The sequence below is a fragment of the Perca fluviatilis genome, chromosome 21 (genome assembly GCF_010015445.1).
Source record: "Perca fluviatilis chromosome 21, GENO_Pfluv_1.0, whole genome shotgun sequence".
Lineage (NCBI taxonomy): Eukaryota > Metazoa > Chordata > Actinopteri > Perciformes > Percidae > Perca > Perca fluviatilis.
The window spans coordinates 627,636-651,845 of NC_053132.1; the positions used below are offsets into that span (position 1 = coordinate 627,636).

At 40.3% G+C, this 24,210-nt stretch overlaps 2 protein-coding genes and 2 pseudogenes across 2 annotated transcripts in view; 1 reads left to right on the plus strand and 3 right to left on the minus strand.

Moving 5' to 3' along the window:
- The window catches only part of LOC120551561, a 33,825-nt pseudogene extending 20,288 nt beyond the window's left edge, over nucleotides 1-13,537 (minus strand).
- On the minus strand, nucleotides 2,426-8,826 carry LOC120551433 (annotated as a pseudogene).
- A 3,226-nt stretch (nucleotides 13,538-16,763) lies between the features above and the next one.
- LOC120551434 (microfibril-associated glycoprotein 4-like) lies at nucleotides 16,764-19,587 on the plus strand. The gene is made up of 5 exons (XM_039788865.1): nucleotides 16,764-16,937; nucleotides 17,763-17,801; nucleotides 17,934-18,037; nucleotides 18,283-18,443; nucleotides 18,562-19,587. The coding sequence occupies exons 1-5, from the start codon at nucleotides 16,764-16,766 to the stop codon at nucleotides 18,813-18,815; spliced, it is 732 nt and encodes a 243-aa protein (XP_039644799.1). The 3' UTR covers nucleotides 18,816-19,587.
- A 1,806-nt stretch (nucleotides 19,588-21,393) lies between these two features.
- Nucleotides 21,394-24,210, minus strand: part of arg1 (arginase 1) — a gene marked incomplete at its 5' end in the record, with an annotated part of 5,092 nt that continues 2,275 nt past the window's right edge. Inside the window, 2 exon segments of the mRNA XM_039788827.1 lie at nucleotides 21,394-21,860; nucleotides 22,889-23,025. Of these exon segments, the coding sequence (XP_039644761.1) occupies nucleotides 21,697-21,860; nucleotides 22,889-23,025 (301 nt within the window).

Genomic DNA, 24,210 nt, shown 5'->3' on the forward strand with positions numbered 1-24,210 from the left:
ATATCTGGAACAAACTCCCAGAAAACTGCAGGTCTGCTGCAACTCTCAGTTCTTTTAAATCAAGGCTGAAGACCTATCTTTTTGATGTTGCCTTTCTTTAAATAACCTATTTTATCTGCTTTTATATGCTTAACTGTTTTAACTGCTCTTATCATTTGTTATACTGAAGTTGCATTGATGACACTGTATGACATTCTATAACTTCTCTTTAATGTTTAATTTCTTATACTGCACTGTAACTTTTATTCACATATTTTATCTCTCAGTTCTATACTGCACTGTCAATTTTATTCTTGTCTTTTATCTAGTGGTATTTTTGAACACTTAGTCGTCTGGACTATTAAATAGTCGTCTGGACTATTAAACAAAATACTATTAAATAGTCGTCTGGACTATTAACAAAATAAATTGTAGTCGTCTGGACTAAGAAATAGTCGTCTGGACTATAAGAAACGGGATAAGTAACTGTTCCTGGTTTTTACAAAGGTTTGCCGAAGAAATAACTTTGTAAAATAGTATACTAAAAATAACGTTTCTGTCAAACGAACCATCCAAGCCATGTGAAGCATCTGGACCCATAGTGGGTGAGATGAGCCAGAGATACATATTTCTGATTATTTCTCTGATGCTGGCAGGACAATGGATTGACAGAACATGTCGTCTGGACTAAGAAATACTTGTCTGGACTATTAAATAGTCGTCTGGACTATTAACCAAAATAAAACGTAGTCGTCTGGACTAAGAAATAGTCGTCTGGACTATAAGAAACGGGATGTTTCCAGGTTTTTACAAAGGTTTGCCGAAGAAATAACTTAGCCTTGTGGTGACGATCACATTGTAAAATAGTATACTAAAGCTTCTGTCAACTGAAGACCTATCTTTTTGATGTTGCCTTTCTTTAAATAACCTATTTTATCTGCTTGTATATGTTTAACTGTGTTAACTGCTCTTTACTGCACTGTAAATTTAAATTTTATTCTTGTCTTTTAATGTTTTTAAATTGTTTTTAATTGTTTTCTAACTGCTCTTTCATGTTTTATGTAAAGCACTTTGAATTGCCCTGTTGCTGAAATGTGCTATATAAATAAAGCTGCCTTGCCTTGCCTTCAAATTTGAATGAACTGCCTCAAATGTAAACTCATAAAAAATAAATACATTATATATATATAAATATATAAATTTTATAATCTGAAAATTTTTTAATAACATACATTTTTAGAATTTAGATTTTAATAATAGTCCAGTGAATTCAGCACAGCTCTCCTAGCCTCGTGAGACCGTCCTGATCTGGCGAGCTCCAGTGGAGGCTTTTGTCGGAGGAAAAGATGTTTTTTGATCTTCTCCCGACTGGTTTGGTCTATCACCAACAAAGGTGGTGATAGACAGATGGTTTATCCAATCAGCTAAGCAGGATTTTCGCCCCTTCCCAAAAGTTCTCCAACAAAAGGTTTCCAGATGGATATGCCGAGCAAATGTGAATCCATCTGGTGGAGTCAGGTTACAGCTCTCCCTCTCTACACTTGAAATGAAATACAAAGACAAGAACAGGAAGTTACAACTGAACTCATGAGGGCACAGTCGAATGTGTTATTGTCTAAAAATAAATCTAAAAAACACACTGAAAAACTATTTTCAAACTAAAATATAAAATCCAAATGTGAAAAATAATAAACATTTTTGAATTAGAAAATTAGTCCAGACAGAAAGACTCAGGAGACAAAGTGAAGACATCAGATCATCTTAATGCTCAGCTTCTTATTTATTGTCACCGTACAGCAGAAAAAGATTCACATTAGAGTTTCAAACCTCCACCAAACATCAACTGGCTGTCCTGAACTACAAAGATGGTTTCATACTTTTCATTTTGTGTTTTCGAATCATGTTAGCAGTTCATGCCGTGATTAACACCCGATCAGACTATATATGTTTCCATTTAAAGATTATGGGTCCTACTTTCCTGCTGCAGCCGCCCAACTGGAGACACATCTGACTTTTCTTCCACGTTGCAGCGAGCTGCGACTGCCTTAAACTAGGGCTGCACAATATGCTGTTTTTTTTTTAATCACTATCACGATATTGACTTGCACAATAAACACATTGCTGAAGGCTGTGACATATCACGAAAGTAAAATGTAACTTTCATTATTTTTATATTCAATTCAATGTTCAATTTGTTCAATAAAAGAATGTTGGAAAAGATTGTTTTTTGATGTTTAAATTCAACAAACTGTTCTATTTTAGTAGAATACTGAAAGCAGTAGAACTGAGAACACTTTAAAATCTGTTTATTTATCGCAAGTGATATCGTTATCGCCATATTCAACAATTTATCGCATATTTTTCTCAAATTGTGCAGGTCTACTTTACACCACCACAGACGGTAAGAATTACAAAAATCTGTTGGTTTTCTCGTGGTGGTGCCCAGTTTCATGAAAATAAGACCTGTTGTAAGATTAAATGCTTAATGAGAGAAAGAGAAAGAAATCACAAGAGATGAGCTGATATTCTGCTGGACGTTGGTCCTGGAGAACTACAGCACAGGACGGACCTTCATGCTGATGGTCTTCAAGGAGTAGTTATAACCTTTCCAAAAGTACCACTCCACTCCAACACGAGAGATAGTGCTGTCAGCCCCCCAACGATAAACGCCGTTTGGATTTGCATAGAAACAGACGTTGTACCAGAACGCCCCCAGGAATGATCTGGCACAGTTCCTACCATCAGAGTCCTGGTCTTTGTCAAAGGTGGAGAACTTCATTCCGTTGTGATAACTCAGGGAGTCTCCTACAGAAACACAGTGTTTGTCAAAAAGTATCTGAGACTATTTGTGATGCTCTTGAAAAATAAAGAAATATAAATAAATACTATATATGGATGATAGAAAAAACTCAACCCACTCACCTGCCCCTCCGTTAATGAATCCAGACACACTCAGCACAAATCCGCCACTTTCTGCACCGACGGAGAACGAAGAGTACCGAGCGAACACTTTTCTCCCCTCAAAGTCCTCCATGTTGACCAGAAGCTCACACTATTTGTTGTTTGTCAGGTAGTGGATGTTGTCAAGACCTGCACACACACACACACACACACATACACACACACGTTCAGAAAGTATGACTATGAAGTCATTAATGTATATCTGTGACTGAATATATGTATAGATTTGAATGGAGGAATGAATGCATATTTATAACTGAATGTAGGGCTATTTATGAATGGATAAATTAATGTTTTATTTATGACTGAAGTAGGAACAAGTATTTGTAAGCAGTGATGGACTGGGAACAAAAAACTGCCCTGGCATTTCCACCCACCAGCGGCCCATCGCAGATAGAACTTTTGACGCACGGAAAGAACACGCACTTTTGATAGCCCCAGTGATGGTGAACGTAAACTTCAATGCTATAAACAACTGTACCAAAACATAGACATATATATGAAAAAATAATGAATAAATCATCAGAGCCAGCCGCTCCATAATAATATAATATTCTGAAGTAATTCAATTCAATTCAATTCAATTCAATTTTATTTATAGTATCAAATCATAACAAAAGTTATCTCGTGACACTTTACAGATAGAGTAGGTCTAGACCACACTCTGTAATTTCCAAAACCCCAACAATTACAGTAATTCCATCAAGAGCAAGCATTAGCAGTGGCTATCGCGACAGTGGCAAGGAAAAACTCCCTTTTAGGAAGAAACCTCGGCAGACCCAGACTCTTGGTAGGCGGTGTCTGACGGACCGGTTGGGGGTGTGATGAACAGTGGCGATAATAGTCACATTAGAGGTCACAGTGACTTCGAAGGTTATCGTGGAAGTTCATGTCATAGCAGGGCACATCGTGTCATACTGAGTAGTGCAGTCCCCTATACCGGATCCAGACTACTCTGTGCATAGGAACATCACAGCAGGGCGTTGCGGGATGTAGCGTGGCGCTGCAGAGCATGGGTGGATGCGGCGGATGCAGCAGGATGCAGCAGGATGCGGCCGGGATTTGCAGAGAATCACAGAGCATAGCTCTGCGAAGAAGAAACATAAGGACTCCGGGGAGTAAACTCCCCAGAGCTAGATTAGTAACAAGCAATTCTGGGACAGGATGCATACAGAAGTAACAAGTAGAGAAGAGAGAGCAGCTCAGTGTGTCATAGGAAGGAAACAGCAACCCCTGCAGTCTAGAATTGTAATAGCATAACTAACTACGAGGAGAAGCAGGTGGGCCGGGTTAGGTGGACGCTGCAACTCCTCACTCCCTAACTATAAGCTTTGTCAAAGAGGAGAGTTTTCAGTTTACTCTTAAATGAGGCGACGGTGTCTGCCCCTCGAACCCAGACTGGAAGCTGGTTCCACAGAAGCGGAGCCTGATAGCTGAAGGCCCTGGCCCCCAGTCTACTTCCAGAGACTCTAGGAACCACGAGTAGCCCCGCATTCCGGGAGCGCAGTGCCCTAGTGGGACAATAAGGTACTAAGAGCTCTTCTAGGTATGATGGTGCTTGACCATTTAGAGCTTTGTAAGTCAGGAGGAGGATTTTAAATTCGATCCTAGATTTCACAGGAAGCCAATGCAGAGAAGCTAATACAGGAGAAATATGATCTCTTCTCTTAGTTCTCGTCAGAACACGTGCTGCAGCATTCTGGATCAGCTGGAGAGTCTTAAGGGACTTATTTGGGCAACCTGATAATAAGGAATTGCAGTAATCTAGTCTAGAAGTAACGAATGCATGGACTAGTTTTTCAGCATCATTCTGAGACAGGATATTCCTAATTTTGGCAATGTTACGAAGATGGAAAAAGGCTATTCTTGAGGTTTGTTTTAAGTGGGCGTTGAAGGATATATCCTGATCAAAAATAACTCCCAAATTTCTGACAGCAGTGCTGGAGGCCAGGGCAATACCATCCAGAGTAGCTATATCTTTCGAAAACGAAGTTCGGAAATGCGTTGGTCCTATCACAATAACTTCCGTTTTGTCTGAGTTTAACATCAGGAAGTTGTGGGTCATCCAGGATTTTATATCCTCAACACACGTTTGAAGTCTTGCTAACTGACCACTTTCATCTGGCTTAATTGACAGATATAATTGGGTATCGTCTGCGTAGCAGTGATAATTAATTGAGTGTTTCCTAATAATATGACCTAGAGGAAGCATATATAAGGAAAATAGAATTGGTCCAAGCACTGAGCCTTGAGGAACGCCATGGCTAACTTTGGCATGCTTGGAGGGTTTATCGTTAATGTTAACAAATTGGGATCGCTCAGAGAAATAAGACTTAAACCAGCTTAGTGCAGTTCCTTTAATTAAAAAAGTAGCCAAACTTACTGTAGCTACACTCCCTCCTGCAGCATTGGTCTCCATCTCTGTTGCTTCTGGTAATCCACATTCAGACCCACAGCACGCTTGTTGTTCTGTGTTGGTTAGTTCCATAGACTCGTTATCCATGTCTATCTCTGCATCCTCCTCTTGCTCGTTTTGTTCTTCCTCTTCCTCATATTCCTCACTGTCCTGTCTTTCTCCCTGGTGTGCTGGCTCAGATGTGTCGCTAACATGCTAGCAGTATTAGCACTAATGCTAGCTGAAGCTGTACTTGATTTTAAAATCAAATCAGTTTGCAGTCAGCCAACAGTGCGCTCTTATATTTGTCTCTCTTTTTCTCTGCCCCCCTCCCCTTGTGTCGCTTGATGCCTCGATTCATTTTTGTGTCAACAGTATAGCTTCCAACTTCCAACTATAGCTTCCAACTTCCAACTATAGCTTCCAACTTCCAACTATAGCTTCCAACTTCCAACTATAGCTTCCAACTTCCAACTATAGCTTCCAACTTCCAATTATAGCTTCCAACTTCCAACTATAGCTTCCAACTTCCAATTATAGCTTCCAACTTCCAATTTTCAACTTCCAACAACCACGCTGACGTAGACCATAGACAGCAGGCTATATATAAAGACAAATATTCAAATAAAAGAAATGCAGGTAGATTTGTTTTATTTCAAACCATGCACGTTTACCTTTTTGAACATCTGATCTAAATAAGTGATTTTGCTACAAAACAATACAGACTAATCTAAATGTTTGTGACTGTAGAGGGTAACCATGACTGTGATATCGAGAGACTCATATGTGGTATAAATACTGATCAGATTACTCTGTTACTAGGTGTAAAGGATTTGGACAAGTTTGGTAATCATTTGGCCAAAGATCTTTATTATTGATGCTTGAAAGGGGGCCAATAGAAATTATATGGGCCGCTGTTTACAATTAAGTGGCCGCATGGCTGTGACAATCATGCGGCTCTCTGATTGGCCGGCCGACCCAAATGGCCCATGAGGACCCGCAGCCCCTCTGGCATCTGCCCAAATGCAAGATTACCAGTCCGTCACTGTTTGTAAGGCATGTATGGGAAAACATAAGAATGTCGCTAGCTTTGAGTAGCCCAAATGTTCACTGTACATTCATCTTTTAATGGTTTTTACCCTGTGCTTGTTGCGAATTACTCCTTGGGGAGACTAATAAAGATACTTTGACTTTGGTCGTCATAGTGACGTCGCAGGAAACCGCCGTGACCTAACGTGACACACACACAGAACGTCGAAGGTGTGTTGTTTTTGATACTTGGCATGTGGCTGTTTGCCAGAATACACATTGAGTTTCAGAGGCAGCAAAAAGAAAGAAAAGAAACGCTGCTGGCTAAACTATTTAAAAATGGCAGGTTTGTTCAGGACACCCCCGTCTGCCGCTAGCAATGATGACGCAGTGATTAATTGCGATTATCTATGACCAATCAGTAGTCTGGAGGTTTTCACGTCACCTTTTGGTATCACCTCAGCTCACTTGGAACCTCGACGGAGGTGATACTAAAAGAAGTACCTGTTGGCAGGTACCAGGAACTTTGTTTCATAATGGAAAACAAAAAAAGGTGAGTAGAGTCGAGGTGAGTCGAGGTACCATGTAATGGAAAAACGCCATTATACATGTGTGCAAATTGATACCAGTTTAATATCTTGTACAGATGTGTAGTAAATTCAGGAAGAGAACTAACTGATCTAAGGACTAAAGGTTTTTCGGTCAAAGTTCCATTTCTGGAGTTACACAACAGAATTTAACGTGTGAACTTAATGAACAGTTACTTTTAGAAGTCATGACTTGGTTTGGTTTCATTTCTCACCGAGCCAGTACTCTCCAGCACCGTTACCAAAGCCGGTCTTGTATTGATCCCAACCCCTGTAGAAGTTCAAAGTGCCGTCCATCCTCCTCTGGAACACCTGGGGGAATGGGATGATGGGATGGGGGGTTAACTAGCTAAACACAAGAGATATCTGACAGACCATGATTCCAGACAACAAGGTTTTTACTGGAATGTGATTTATTGTGAAGGTCCAACAGGTTGACTGAATACTCACCGTCCTCCTTCTGAAGCCATGTCACAGTACACCTACATACAAACACATTCATCAGTAAATGTGATAATTTAGTGGTTTAAAGGTACAATATGTAACATTTCTGTTTTAAAATGTCTAAAAACGACCATACCTATGTTATATATTTTTATGAGTTGTGTTCTTACACTATCCCAAATATTTCCACCTAATGTCAAACCCAGAGAAACCATCCAAAAGGTGACATTGATATGTGAAATATTTTGTGTTTTAGCTGCTGGCTACTGTTAGCTTGCTGGCTCACGAGCTAACTGGTCAGCTACAAATGAAAATCTAATCAAGAAAAACTTGTTATTATTATTGTTATGTTGGGGAAACTGCAGCTATTTTATTAGAATAACATGAATGAATGTAACGTGAATAAACTTGAATGGGTTAACTCGTCCGTGAACTGATGCATTCTAACCGGCAGCGAAGGTGTTCAACACTAAAAACTCCCATAATTCCACACAACTTCCTAACGTCATCAAAAGTCCAGTTTTACCATCCATTGTTTTGGTTGAGAGACCCCTAGCGGCAGCAAGTTACATATTGTACGTTTAAATGTGTACATTAACTTTACACTAAAGAGCACGGCAACATGGAATCTGTGGATGCAGAATTTTCAGAAATTAAAATAAAACTCAATAACACGAATTACAGTGCCTAAACCTGACCAATCCAACTACTGAAGGCAACAAATACTAGCCAATCCGATGCAGAGTAGGGTGGGACATAGCTTAGCTATCCTAGGAAACGCATGTTTGCATCTCGGGTACTAGGGCTGTGAAATTAATCGGAAGTTTTGACTCTGATTTCGATATTGGCTCCTAACGATCACAAACTGTAATCTTGCCCAACCAATCATTTGTATAGCAAAATAACGAATGAAAACAAACATAAGACAACTGAACTCTTGAACAAACATCAGAAAATCAATAATCTAATCTATGCAGATGGTGCGGTCAAAACCAAAAGGATCTTTGTAAATCTGTGTGTATGATGTTTACAAAACAACCAGAGGTAACACGTAGAGGGGAGGAGCTTGATATTGTAAATTGGAATTGGAATTGGAATAGCCTACCACGTGCAATAAGGCAGTGTCCTAAATATTCTACTTTTGAGACTCAGCTCAAACAATGCCTTAAAGGCAGGGTTGGTAGCTTTTTCTAATATACACTTTTTATATATTGTTTAAAATGATCTTTACACCACGACAACCCTGAAGTGTACCTTGACAGCAGACCTCTTTCCAGCGGGATAGATGGTGTACACTCCACTGGGTTTGCTGTTGTCTTGCAGATAGATGGCACTGCAGTCAATCGGTCGGAGGAGCTGCTGGCAGCTGGCCAACAGTGGAGCCAGCAGGAGGAGGAAGTCTGAAACCAGCTGGAACAGAAGAGATGTCATTTTGACTGAGGTTTGAATCATACAAAGTGTTTTAACAGTTTGGTCTTCAGCTTCATGGCGGTGTTGACAAAGTCAGTACTCAGAGACAGAAAAGGTTGGGCTAATTTACAAAAATGATCTACGTGGGTTGTCCCTGTAGTAGTCTGGATCAATGGAAGTACATTTTCCAACCTGATCTCACAGAATTAGTTGAAATGAACACGGCCCTTTAAGTTAAGGAAAAGTTTGTGGGTGGGCGGGACAACGTGTTGCGTTTAGGAAACGAAGGATGGGACGGCCGTATACAGCAGATGGGTTGGATTTAGGAAAAGAAGAACGGGACAGTTAAAGTTTAGGAATCGTGACACGTGGGACACAATCCCCAGTCTCCTGGGTGAAAGTCCTGTGTTGTTTGATACATCCACCACCCCAACCAACATCCCTACGTGGATTTTTGGGCTTTCACACTACTCACTAGCGTTGTCGCACTTAATGCTACGTCATCTTCTCATTGTCTTTACATTGGCATTGTTTTCCGTGGTGGCCACATGGAATATTCACACATTCTGTGCCACCACCACGTAATGCGCTGTTAACAGTTCGTCATCATTTCACAGATAAAGCCATCAGGACCCTTCCTCTCTCTGTGTGTTGCGTTCTGAAAATCCTTTCGCTACAAGAAACAACCTTCGAGCTAAAAAGCTTTTTTCCAGCTTACCAGAGTACATTAACTGTAATAAGACCACCTTTTCAAGTTAACTTGGGCATGAATGTGTTCACACTTATCAAACAAACTGGACTTTAGGTTCAACTTTTGGGATCCAGGTATTTCCCCCAACTTGGATATGTCCCCCCTCGAAAGGCCCATTTGGAGCAACAAGAAAAAGGTACAGTCTACCCACTACAGTAAATTAGACTACACAACTGCTTGTAACAAAAATCTAATCTACTGATATTAAGCTTCTTTACAGTTTCAGAACTTTGAGATTTGTAAAATATCGGTTCACAAACTTACCTTCATTGTCAGATTTCTGCTGAAATGAATCAACTGCTGATGTAGATCTGTCTGATGCTCTGAAAAAACAATAAGAGTAAATTAAAAATGTTCAGTCAGCAAACTCACAGGCAACAGATTGTTAAGTGAATGAAGAAAAAGAAGGGTTGGTGTTCAGGGTATCATTGGATAATCCGTAAATAATTTGTAAATAGAAAATTAAAAACCTTTATATTTAAATGTTTCAAAACAAAAAATTTAAAAAACATTTCTGATGTCAGAATCAAAAAACTGAAAGTAAATGAAAAATGATCTGTTTTTGGTAATTCCTTCTGTTCTGCCTTGCTGCTACACTTCAAAAACACACAAGATCAGAACAACAAGATGAGATTTTCTTTTCCCAAAATATGATCCAACTTAAATGTTAATACACTAATATTACCTTAAAGACTAAATTACAGTTAAAATTAAACAAATGTATCACACACAATTACCAGTCGCTCTTTGTTTCTAATAGTTAATGTGCAACAAACTCAAACTTTTTGTCAATTCAGTAATTTTCTTTTCCCAAAAGACGATCCAACTGGAACAAAGTTAACGCAATAATGTTACCTTAAATTTTAACTGTTCATATGCAATTTTTAAATATTATTGCAATGTTACAAACTTCAACTCAACTTTTCTGTAAATTCTGTCATTTTGGGTTGAATAAAAATCCCCAAAAGACGGTGTTGCCACAGCTGATTTAGTCACGTCTCTGTAATGTCTCTGGTTGGATGCTTACCTGTCTGAACTCAGCTGCAGGTTGAACTGAAGAGTCTTCGTGTCTTCAGAGGAAACAAACTGCTGCTTTCTGCTTCAGTCCATCAGAAGCCCTCTACTTATATCTGCAGATATATGTCACATCACCTGACCTTTTACCAAGGAACTTTGAATTGTGTATTCAGTTTAAAATAAATATTTGAACGTCAGCACAGCTAGACATTAAAATAAAAGAAGAAGATCCTGCTTCTCTTTAATAAACAGAGTTCTGGACCGATGGACTTCTGCATTGTGTTTAACCAACACCCCGTGACACCAGGCTCTCTATCTGATGATGTCTGTTTGTTCTGATGACAAAGCATGACTCTAACAGGACATCCTTATTAAAAAAGTGGCCTGCTCCAGCTTCTCTCCCAAAACGGGATTACTAAAAGGGTAGAGGGGCACTAGGGATTTATAGACACAGGACCACAGAAGAAGAAATAAAGGAGGAGGGACTCTGAACTTCAACACATATATCAAGCACACAACTCTCTCAGATCAGTTCCAAATAAAACACAAAAAAAACAAAAACACACTGGCGACAGTATCAGCTAGACATTAAAATAAAAGAAGATCCTGTTTCTCTTTAATAAACAGAGTTCTGGACCGATGGACTTCTGCATTGTCTGTTTGTTCTGATGACAAAGCATGACTCTTAACAGGACATCCTTATTAATATAAATGGCCTGCTCCAGCTTCTCTCCAAATACACACACACACACACACATATACACACACACACACACACACACACAGATACAGGCACACACACAGACACAGTCCTGGGAGACCTGCTTCTCAGCGACAGTATCCTGGACATTTAAGGGACTATGTTTTGGGTGATGGGTTGCCGAGGACGACTGACCCCTCAGGTGGGGGCTACGTAACAGGGTGCCGTTGTGTTGACTGTTCTGCACTGCAGTGCAAAGGATCATGGGACTATGTTATTAACGGTTCCTGTCCTAGTTTAAATAGCCGCTTTCTGACCGGAGGGATTCTTGCAGTTCCTAAAACATAACATTCCTAGAATCCTTTTTTTCTCGTGTGCCGACTGGACCACCTGAGGGGTCAGTCGTCCTTGGCAACCCCATCACCCAAAACATAGTTCCTTAAATGTCCAGGATGCTGTTGCTGACAAGCAGGTCTCCCAGGACTCACAATGGACACCTCTGGGGGCGTCCCACCCAGGTTGAGGTGTGTTTAGTCAACAGACCGTGACACCAGGCTCTCTATCTGATGAGGTCTGTTTCTTCTGGTGACAAAGCATGACTCTAACAGGACATCCTTATTAATAAGAAATCACACACACACACACACACAGACACACATACACACACAGACAGACACACATACACACACACAGTCACACACACAGACAGACACACATACACACACACAGACAGACACACATACACATACAGTCACACACACATACACACACAGACAGACACACATACACACACATACAGTCACACAGACAGACACACACAGACAGACACACATACACACACATACAGTCACACAGACAGACACACACATAGACACATACACACACAGACACACACACACATACACACACATACAGTCACACAGATAGACACACACACACACAGACACACATACACACACACACACACAGACACACATACACACACATACAGTCACACAGATAGACACACACACACACACACACACACACACATACAGTCACACAGATAGACACACACACAGAGACAGACACACACACAGACACACACAAACAGACACACACACACACACAGACACACATACACACACATACACACACAGACAGACACACATACACACACATACAGTCACACAGATAGACACACACATACACACACACAGACACACAGACACACACACACACACACAGACAGACACACATACAGTCACACAGATAGACACACACACAGAGACAGACACACACACAGACACACACAAACACACACAGACAGACACACATACAGTCACACAGATAGACACACACACAGAGACAGACACACACAAACAGACACACATATAGACACACATACACACACACAGACACACACACACACATACACACACACACACACACACACAGACACAGTCCTGGGAGACCTGCTTGTCTTGGACATTTAAGGGACTATGTTTTGGGTGATGGGTTGCCGAGGACGACTGAGGTGGGGGCTATGTAACGGCCGGCAGGGTGCCGTTGTGTTGACTGTTCTGCACTGCAGTGCAAAGGATCATGGGACTATGTTATTAACGGTTCCTGTCCTAGTTAAAATAGCCGCTTTCTGACCGGAGAGATTTTTGCAGTTCCTAGAACGTAACGTTCCTAGAACCCTTTATTTCTCGTGTGCCGACTGGACCAATTTGGGGATTATTAAGTTCCTCTGACAGTGCAGGTGCTGCTGCACTTCCTGTAACTCTTTCAGCTCCTACTTCAGGGCAGGGTCTTTTCCCTTTTCCCTTTCCCACATGTGGTGGTTAGATGGCTGTGTTATAATAACAAAAGGTCAGTCCCTATGGCCACTTGGCCAGTGAGAATGCAAATGGAAAAGAATGGTTTTGGGGGAGAGTAGTTAGTAGAACTGTACTGTTCCTGTAATTACGTTCCTGTAATTACTACTTGGTCGGAAAGGGGCTAATGATGTTCTGTTAGTGTTTTCGTTATGCATTTATGTTACCTGGGTCTTGATTTAGTGTTCATGACTTGATAGTCATGATAGTTTGATAGTTCATGACTGAGACACTGGGTTAGGTTAGTGACCTCTGTGTATCGAGTGTGTGTAGAACATGAATAAACTACCTTAGATTTCAATAGCTCTGGCTCTCTGACTTCTTCCACGTACCTATTTACCAGTCCAACATATTTCTGAGTAACTCCACGTCTTTGACCTCTGCCTGTTTTCTGACCAATACCATGCCTTGTTATTTTTTTAAGATAATTTTTTTATTATAGTGACATTAGATATACATGAAAGGGGGAGAGAGATGGGGGATGACAAGCAGCAAAGGGCCGCAGGTCGGATTCAAACCCGGACCACTGCAGGACTCAGCCAACGTCGGGCGAACCCTCTTACTGGGTGAGCTAGAGGCCACCCCTCATTGTGATTTTTTGGATACTGTCGCCAGTGTGTTTTTGCCTTTGGTGCAAATAAACCTGTTTTATTGGAACTGATCTGCGAGAGTTGTGTGCTTGATATATGTGCTGAAGTTCAGAGTCCCTCCTCCTTTATTTCTTCTTCTGTGGTCCTGTGTCTATAAATCCCTAGTGCCCCTCTACCCTTTTAGTAATCCCGTTTTGGGAGAGAAGCTGCAGCAGGCCACTTTTTTAATAAGGATGTCCTGTTAGAGTCATGCTTTGTCATCAGAACAAACAGACATCATCAGATAGAGAGCCTGGTGTCACGGGGTGTTGGTTAAACACAATGCAGAAGTCCATCGGTCCAGAACTCTGTTTATTAAAGAGAAGCAGGATCTTCTTCTTTTATTTTAATGTCTAGCTGTGCTGACGTTCAAATATTTGTTTTAAACTGAATACACATTTCAAAGTTCCTTGGAATTGTTTTGATTGAATAAGTATTGGTAAAAGGTCAGGTGATGTGACATCACAGCCTTCTGCAGATATAAGTAGAGGGCTTCTGATGGACTGAAGCAGATATAAGTAGAGGGCTTCTGATGGACTGAAGCAGAAAGCAGCAGCTTGTTTCCTCTGAAGACACGAAGACTCTTCAGTTCGACCTGCAGCTGAGTTCAGACAGGTAAGCATCCAACCAGAGACATTACAGAGACGTGACTAAATCAGCTGTGGCAACATGACCGTCTTTTGGGGATTTTTGTTCGACCCAAAATGACAGAATTTACAGAAAAGTTGAGTTGAAGTTTGTAACATTGCAATAATATTTAAAAATTGCACGTCAACTGTTAAAATTTAAGGTAACATTAGTGCGTTAACTTTGTTCCAGTTGGATCGTCTTTTGGGAATAGAAAATTACTGAATTTACAAAAAAGTTTGAGTTTGTTGCACGTCAACTATTATAAACAAAGAGCGACTGGTAATTGTGTGTGATACATTTGTTTAATTTTAACTGTAATTTAGTCTTTAAGGTAATATTAGTGTATTAAAATTTCAGTTGGATCATATTTTGGGAAAAGAAAATCTCATCTTTTTGTTGTGATCTTGTGTGTTTTTTTCATTTTTCTTTCAGTTTTTTGATTCTGACATCAGAAATGTTTTTTAAATCTTTTGTTTTGAAACAATTAAATATAAAGGTTTTTAATTTTCTATTTACAAATTATTTACGGATTATCCAATGATACCCTGAACACCAACCCTTCTTTTTCTTTATTCACTTAATCTGTTGCCTGTGAGTTTGCTGACTGAACATTTTTAATTTACTCTTATTGTTTTTTCAGAGCATCAGACAGATCCACATCAGCAGTTGATTCATTTCAGCAGAAATCTGACAATGAAGGTAAGTTTGTGAACCGATATTTTCAACCCGATCTCACTCAAAAGCGTACAAATAAAACGGGTTTCTACCGTGCAATGTGTACGCGAAAGTGAAATTCTACGTGCATTACATACGCGGAGCGCTCCAATTGAAGTCATGGGGACCGGTGCGTTTTATATGCACGCAGCTCGCGTTACCACGTTGTGTGTTATCGCGAGAACAGCATCACACACAAAAACATAGATATGGTTGGGTTTAGAGAAAGAATGCAGGGAAAGGCTTTAATAACACAAGAAAATCACAAAAACACACTAATAAACGGTTGGGTTTAGGGAAGAAACATTGGGAAAGGCTTAACAAAAAAACACTACAAAGTCGCAAAAACGCGCCACATAAACACGCTAATAAACGGCCTAAAATCGCCAATCACGGGACGCGAACCCCGGTCTCCTGGGTGAAAGTCCTGTGTTTTACCCATCCACCACCCCAACCAACCTCCTTACGCGGACACACGTCCCTTCACACTATAAACGCAGTGGTTTCCATTACTGTAATTGGAGCGCTCCGCGTATCTGCTGTACGCACAATTTCAATTTCGCGTACACATTGCACGTATTTCACAGGTAGAAACCTGTGGTATTTGTACGCTTTTCAGTGAGACTGGGCTGGATATTTTACAAATCTCAAAGTTCTGAAACTGTAAAGAAGCTTAATATCAGTAGATTAGATTTTTGTTACAAGCAGTTGTGTAGTCTAATTTACTGTAGTGGGTATACTGTACCTTTTTCTTGTTGCTCCAAATGGGCCTTTCGAGGGGGGACATATCCAAGTTGGGGGAAATACCTGGATCCCAAAAGTTGAACCTAAAGTCCAGTTTGTTTGGTAAGTGTGAACACATTCATGCCCAAGTTAACTTGAAAATGTGGTCTTATTACAGTTAATGTACTCTGGTAAGCTGGAAAAAAGCTTTTTAGCTCGAAGGTTGTTTCTTTTAGCGAAAGGATTTTCAGAACGCAACACACAGAGAGAGGAAGGGTCCTGATGTCTTTATCCGTGAAATGATGACGAACTGTTAACAGCGCATTACGTGGTGGTGGCACGGAATGTGTGAATATTCCATGTGGCCACCACGGAAAACAATGCCAATGTAAAGACAATGAGAAGATGACGTAGCTTTAAGAGCGACAATGCTAGTGAGTAGTATGAAAGCCCGAAAAGCCACGTAGGGAGGTTGGTTGGGGTGGTGGATGTGTCAAACAACACAGGACTTTCACCCAGGGGACCGGGGATTGTGTCCCATGTGTCACGATTCCTAAACGCTAACAGTCCCGTTGTTCTTTTCCTAAATCCAACCTGTTGTTAATTTCCTAAATCCAACCTGTTGTTAATTTCCTAAATCCAACCCATCTGCTGTATACGGCCGTCCCATCCTTCGTTTCCTAAACGCAACACGTTGTCCCGCCCACCCACAACCTTTTCCTTAACTTAAGGGGCCGTGTTCATTTCAACTAATTCTGTGAGATCAGGTTGGAAAATGTACTTCCATTGATCCAGACTACTACAGGGGACAACCCATGCAGATTATTTTTGTTAATTAGCCCAACCTTTTCTGTCTCTGAGTACTGACTTTGTCAACACCGCCATGAAGCTAAAGGCCTGTTAAAACACTTTGTAAGATTCAAACCTCAGTCAAAATGACATCTTTTCTGTTCCAGCTGGTTTCAGTCTTTCTCCTCCTGGCTCCACTGTTGGCCAGCTGCCAGCAGCTTCTACAACCGGTAGACTGTAGTGCCATCTATCAGCAAGACAAAAGCAAACCCAGTGGAGTGTACACCATCTATCCCGCCGGAGAGAGGTCTGCTGTCGAGGTACACTTTGCCGCCGGCGCGGCGCCATGAGACTAGCATGAGAGTGTCCCTATCACTCCCAATCAAAAGGCCATTTGACCCAAAAATGAGAATACCGTAAATCTTAAAAGTGGCGATTCGGTCCTAATTATGCTTTTAAACTAGAGTTTCTCACATACATTCAGCAAAATACCCTAGGACGATTTTTGGCGAGAGTTGACGCTTTAATAAGCCAATCCTGAACATGTAATTTTTTTAACACATCAGGTAACAGTAGAAGTAATGAATAAAGATAGTTTCTGTCATTTAAGGTAGTTCTGATCACAATTTTGTTTATTTCTAGCATTCAGTTTTCTGATTAGTTTGTTTATATTAGTTATTTTGTTATACAAACGATTGGTCGGGCAAGACTTCGATACTGCCCAATCACTACTACACAGACTCTGGTTGCAAAATTACAAGATGGAAGAGTTTGCAAAATAATAGTTTTCGATCAATTATATCGGGTTTGTGATCATTAGGAGCCAAAATCGAAATCACAGTCAAAATTTCGAATAATTGTAGAGCCCTAGTACCCGGATGCAAACATGTGTTTCCTAGGATGGCGACGGAATTTACCCCCCTACTCTGCATCTGATTGGCTAGTATTTATGGCCTTCATTAGTTGGATTGGTTAGGTTTAGGTACTGTAATTCATGTTATTGAGTTTTATTTTAATTTCAGTAAATTCTGCTGAAAATTGTTCATCCAAAAAATTCTGGGTGGCCGTGCTCATTAGTGTAAACTTAATTTACAAATTTAAACCACTAAATTATCACATTTACTGATGAATGTGTTTGTGTGTAGGTGTACTGTGACATGGCTTCAGAAGGAGGACGGTGGACGGTGAGTATTCAGTCAACCTGTTTGACCTTCATAATAAATCACATTCGAGTAAAAACCTTGTTGTCTCGAAACATGATCTGTCAGATATCTTGTGTGTTTAGCTAGTTAACCACCCCATCCCCCCCCCCCTAGGTGTTCCAGAGGAGGATGGATGGCACAGTGAACTTCTACAGGGGCTGGGATCAATACAAGATCGGCTTTGGTAATGCTGCTGGAGAGTACTGGCTCGGTGAGAAATGAAACCAAACTAACTGTCATGACTTTATGAAAATCATTGTTAATCAAGTACACACATTAAACTCTTCCAGAAATGGAACTGTGACCAGAAAAGTTTAGTCTTTAGATGAGTTACTTCTTTTCCTGAATTTAGATGTCAGTGTTTAACCGAATTTCTACAATCTGTACAACACAACTGTTACCAATTTGCACAGATGTATAAATGTGTGTGTGTGTGTGTGTGTGTGTGTGTGTGTAGGCCTCGCCACATCCACTATCTGACAAATAACAAGAAGAGTGAGCTGCTGGTCGACATGGAGGACTTTGAGGGGAAAAAAGTGTTCGCTCGGTACTCTTCGTTCTCCGTCGGTGCAGAATGTGACGGATTCGTGCTGAATGTGTCTGGATTCATTAATGGAGGGGCAGGTGAGTGGGTTGCTTTTTTTTCAATCATCCATATATAGTATTTATTTATATTTCTTTTTTTTTTCAAGAGCATCAGAAATATATCATATACTTTTTGACAAACACTGTGTTTCTGTAGGAGACTCCCTGACTGGTCACAACGGAATGAAGTTCACCACCTTTGACAAAGACCAGGACACCTGGCATGGGAACTGTGCCAGATCATTCCTGGGGGCGTTCTGGTACAACGGCTGTCACTATGCAAATCCAAACGGTGTTTATCATTGGGGAGCTGACAGCACTCTCTTTGCTGTTGGAGTGAATTGGTTTCATTGGAAAGGTCATAACTACTCCCTGAAGACCATCAGCATGAAGGTCCGTCCTGTGCTGTAGTTCTCCAGGACCAACGTCCAGCAGAATATCAGCTCATCTCTTGTGATTTATTTCTCTTTCTCTCATTAAGCATTTCATCTTACAACAGGTCTTATTTTCCTGAAACTGGGCACCAGCACAAGAAAACCAACTGACGTTTGTAAGTCTTGTTACCGTCTGTGGTGGTGTAAAGTAGAGCTGCACAAAATGAGAAAAATATGCGATAAGTTGTTGACTATGGCGATAACAATATCCCTTGCAATAAATAAACAGATATTCAAGTGTTCTCAGTTCTACTGCTCAGTACTCTACTAAAATACAACAAACAATAATTTCCAACATTCTTTTATTGAACAAATTGAACATTGAAATTAATATAAACGGCAGCAAAATAATGAAAGTTACATTTTACTTTACTTTTAACATGATGCAGCCTTTAGCGACGTGTTTATTGCGCAAGCGATAGCGATTTAAAAAAAAAAATATTGTGCAGCCCTAGTTTAAGGCTGTCGCAGCTCGCTGCAACGTGGAAGAAAAGTCAGATGTGTCTCCAGTTGGGCGGCTGCAGCAGGAAAGTAGGGCCCATAATCTTTAAATGGAAACACATACATAGTCTGATCGGGTGTTAATCACTGCATGAACGGCTAACACAAGTCTAAAAGAGGAAAAAGGTTATAAAATGAAACCATCTTTGTAGTTCAGGACAGTCAGTTGATGTTTGGTGGAGGTTTGAAACTCTAATGTGAATCTTTATCTGCTGTACGGTGACAATAAATAAGAAGCTGAGCATTAAGATGATCTGATGTCTTCACTTTGTCTCCTGTGTCTTTCTGTCTGGACTAATTTTCTAATTCAAAAATGTATATTATTTTTCACATTTGGATTTAATATTTTAGTTTGAAAATAGTTTTTCAGAGTGTTTGTTAGATTTATTTTTAGACAACACATTCGACTGTGTCCTTATGAGTTCAGTTGTGACTTCCTGTTCTTGTCTTTGTATTTCATTTCAAGTATAGAGAGGGAGAGCTGTAACCTGACACCAGATGGATCACTTCACATTTGCTCGGCATATCCATCTGGGAACATACCGTTGGAGAACTTTTGGGAAGGGGCGAAAATCCTGATTATCTGATTGGATAAACCATCTGTCTATCACCACCTATAGTTGGTGATAGACGGGTCAACTCAACCAATCAGATCAAACTCTTGCCGAAACCAGTCGGGAGAAGAGCAAAAATCATCTTTTCCTCCGAGAAAAGCCTCCAGTGCCGTTTTTTTGCTCTTCTTTCAATGAAGGAATACTTTCTAATTCAGATAAAACTTGCTGCGATAGCTACGCTCATCTCATCCGTGGAAGCCGCCACGTTGTTTAGACTGAACAGTCGCTTCTCGTTGCGTCACACCTAAACCCGCCTCAAAACCAACGCTGATTGGTCGGGCGTTTGGCGAACGGCTCCAAATTTTCTCTATCGCAAGATGCCAGACTGATCTGAGAGGAGAAAACTGGAGCTCGCCAGATCAGGACGGTCCCAAGAGGCTAGGAGAGCGGGGCTGAACTCACCAGACTATTATTAAAATCTAAATTCTAAAAATGTGTGTTATTACAAATTTTTCAGATCATAAAACCCATTTATTTTTTATGAGTTTACATTTGACGCAGTTCATTCAAATTTGAAGCTCAAACAATTGTCAACAAAACATTGACAACAGTTTTTACCATTGATTACTTGTGATATATTAAACTTTATGTTTCTCTTCATGTAATGGATAATGTCAGTTGACTGTGGTCAACACACTGTTTTACTGCTGTGGGATCTATCTGCGGCTTCTGACACCATCAATAATAGTATTTTAATTAAATGTCTTGGTGGTTTTAGGTTTGTCTGTTCTTATCTGTCTGGAAGGTCTTTCTGTGTGGAAATCGGATCTTCTCGATCATCTTCAGTACCTTTACACAGGGTTCTGCTCTTGGCCCATTGCTATTCTTCTTAACATGTTACTTGGTCAAATTATTAGAAAGCACAATATCAACTAGCATTTATACGCTGATAACTCACAACTGTATATTTCTGTTTATTCTAACAACACCAATCACTTTTGGCCTTTTTGTCGCTATTTTCAATGCTTTTCATTCATGGTCAATAACCCTAATTTAAATGACATTATATCCAATTTTTGAGTTAAAAAAAGCCGAAATTATTTAAAAACATTTAAAAAAAAAATTCAAATGCTATGAATTGAATAAAACACTCTAAATGCAATGGAAATAATCATTAATTTTACCTGCGAAGAATGTTGTATGGGTTCCATACAACATGCATGCATCCAAGGTATTTTTTGGGCAATCTAGTTGTAAGAAACCAATATTTCTGATATAAAAAACTTTTAAAATGGGTCAAATTTGACCCGAGGACAACAGAAGGGTTAATTGAGTCTTCCAAACCAGTTTCATCCAATTAGGAAACACCGTCATATCTGCATTCAGTTCATCCCAGTTAGATTACTGCAATGCACTCTTCTCATGCCTCCCACAACAAAACCTGAATCACAATAACTAAATATCTTTGGCTTTTGGACAAAAACAATCAATCTGAACAGGTCATTCTTTAATGTTTTATTCTTTTCTGATAATTTATAGACAAAATCAAAAAGATACTTAATACAGTAGATTAATCAATAAATTACATAATTTGTGCTTTTTATGTTTTTAAAATTCCTGAGAGCAAGCGCTTCGTCCAGACGGAAATCTTTGTTTCTTTGGTTTAAACACAAGCTTGCACCTGCACTCTGACATCACATTACAGGAGTTTAATCATCTCTGAAGTTAAAATCTGATTGTCCCCTTCATCAGAGACGTTCAGGCGTCCGTCAGTTCAGTCAGAGACTTCAGCGTTGTCCGCCGTCAAGGCTCGGGCAGGCGGTAATCCGGTGAGTGGTTTCCCTCACGGAGGCGTCCGAAACATCCGAGCAGCAGATCCACGGCCGTGCTGACTGTGGACCGGACGTCCTCGTCACTTTGACCCCTCAGAGGATTCACCTCCACCATGTCCACTGCTGACAGAAGACCTGCAGGACGGGCACAGGAGACATTTAGGGCGCTTTCACACCTATAGGCTCGGCAGAATCGGTGCAATTTCTTATTTGTCATTTGTCATTTATTTTATCACAGGGACAGTGCATATTAATAAACATTTCTGTCAATATGCCAGAGTTAGCCAGAAGGATATTTTTCATCTGCAGTCCCTAGACAGAGGGTAAAAAAGTCATCATAAAAGGTCAAATTACACATTTACAAAACAATATAACATTTAAAATACATTTGGTAAAAAGTAATATTAAGCTAAAAAAGGGGGTGAAAAAAAGGGGGTGAAGATGCAACATTTTTCATTTGGTTCGGTTTGCGTTCACACTGTACTTAAAATGCACCAAACACTGTAAACACACGGTCGCTCGTTTAGTGGACAGAATTTCCGAAAGTCGCCAACACTTCTGGTCTCAGAAATAAGCTAAAGAAGCAACACCAAATGTATAACGTCTTGGGTTTTCTAGTTCTTCTAGTGTTTCTAATATTTTAGAAGAAGGCGTACAATGTGATCAGCTGACTGACAGCGAGTGAAGGAGAGAAAGATGATGTCACACAAACGACCATTGATGTGTGCTCAGAACAGCTTTTGTATCTGAGGCTACATCTATACCGCTACGTTTTGGTTTTTAAGCACTTGAGTCGTGCAACTGTAGTCATGCTACTTGGGCGGAGTGATTTGCTCAGAGCACAAATTTATACAAGCATTTGAAATTTCTCTCCTGGGTTTTAACTTAATAAAAAAAAAAATCACAAAACCACTTAAAGGTCCTGAGACTTCATTCAGATTTATCAATTTGATGATGCATCCACCTTAATTATTAAAAAGTATTGGTATCTGCGATACTGGCCCTGTATTTATTTAGTATCGATCCGATTGCAAACCACTAATCAAAATGTTGAAAAAAAAGGTTTAATATAAAATCTTGACCCAGAAAAAACATAACAAGTTGCTTGGTAGACGGGAAGACATCACAAAGGTTAAATGAAAGCGTAGCTTCAGCGTTGGTACCTGTCTGACCGAGGTGTTCGGCGATGTAGACTCCCTCTCTGTAGGTGAGCCCTCCGACTACAGGTGTCCCTGTTGCCGGGGTAACAGAGGGGTCTATAGCATCGATGTCGTAGCTCAGGTGGATCGGTTTCTTCACTCTGAAAAAAAAATTTCATTTATTTCAGAGGAATTTTAATTTTATAAGTCCACATTTATATTTTTCCCTCTCGATTTATTCGCACTTTGCATATTCAAATAAAGGGGCCGTGGCCATCTCACAGCCCCCGAATAAATGCTGCGTTCCAGACACAATTTTTAGCCCGTAAGTTACGACTTCAAGTCACGACTCACGACTTGGTAGCGTTCCAGGCAAAGTCACGAGAAACCCTTCTAGGCTACCTATCATTGACGTTAGCTAGCGCTAGCTGATACTAGCTGATACTAGCAATTTCTAGTTGGGCTTCATTTAATAAACATAACCTGTAGTAGTACACAATCGTATGTGTATTGTTATGATTATAATGTGCAGAATGACTTAACGTGCCTATTTATGTTGATTTATTTCTATTTCTCACCGTTAACCACCGGCGTCTGTTTGTGTGTGTGTGACGTCAAAAACTGTAACTGGGAGTACAACCATCTGGTACAAGTTCACGGCTAGTAAGTTACGGGTTTGACTGCCGTTCCAGGGCGCTTTCATGCAGCATAAAGTCCAGTTCAGACCCAAGCAACAAATGTAGGAAAGAAGTTACTTCTTTTAATATGCCAAAGCCAACCTCCGTGGCCGCCAAAAGTCTTCAGATCGAGCTTCAACAGACTTCGAAAGTAAAAAACTAAAATACAACTATCTAACTGTGTAACAACGGGCCAGCTATGTTGAACGCCTAACGTCTGCGTAGTGGATGCTCCAACACTCTTCCACTATAATCTATAAAACCGTTTCCACCGGACAGAGAGCAGCGTAACCAGTCCCTCCAGAAAAACGTGATTATGCGATCGCATAATTCAACGCATAATCAGCCAAAGTCTGCATATTTATGCAGGAGGGGGGGGCGCATTTTTTCAACTACGCCGCACTTTCACCGCATAAATTGCCGATTTCCGCGCAAAATATGCAGTGCTTGCATGATTTCATAATATAATTTTCGTTGCAAAAAAGTCACATAATATATCTTAGCAGAATGTTGCGTTTACTTCACACAAGAGCAGCCATTTTCCCCTGTTGCCATGGGAACGTTATGAAGTGACGTAATTACGCAACGTGAACATCATCAAAAAGCTGGGTGTTGGGGGGGGGGGGAAATCACTTTTTTTTCTCTTTTTCATCAAACTGCAGTTTTTGC

Bases quoted from the DNA above. Each gene is read 5' to 3' on its own strand.
- LOC120551434 (XM_039788865.1), top strand. From the start codon at position 16,764: ATGACATCTTTTCTGTTCCAGCTGGTTTCAGTCTTTCTCCTCCTGGCT. The intron at 17,802-17,933 runs GTGAGTATTCAG...CCCCCCCCCTAG, and splicing joins CAGAAGGAGGACGGTGGACG to GTGTTCCAGAGGAGGATGGA. The intron at 18,038-18,282 runs ATGAAACCAAAC...GTGTAGGCCTCG, and splicing joins GAGTACTGGCTCGGTGAGAA to CCACATCCACTATCTGACAA.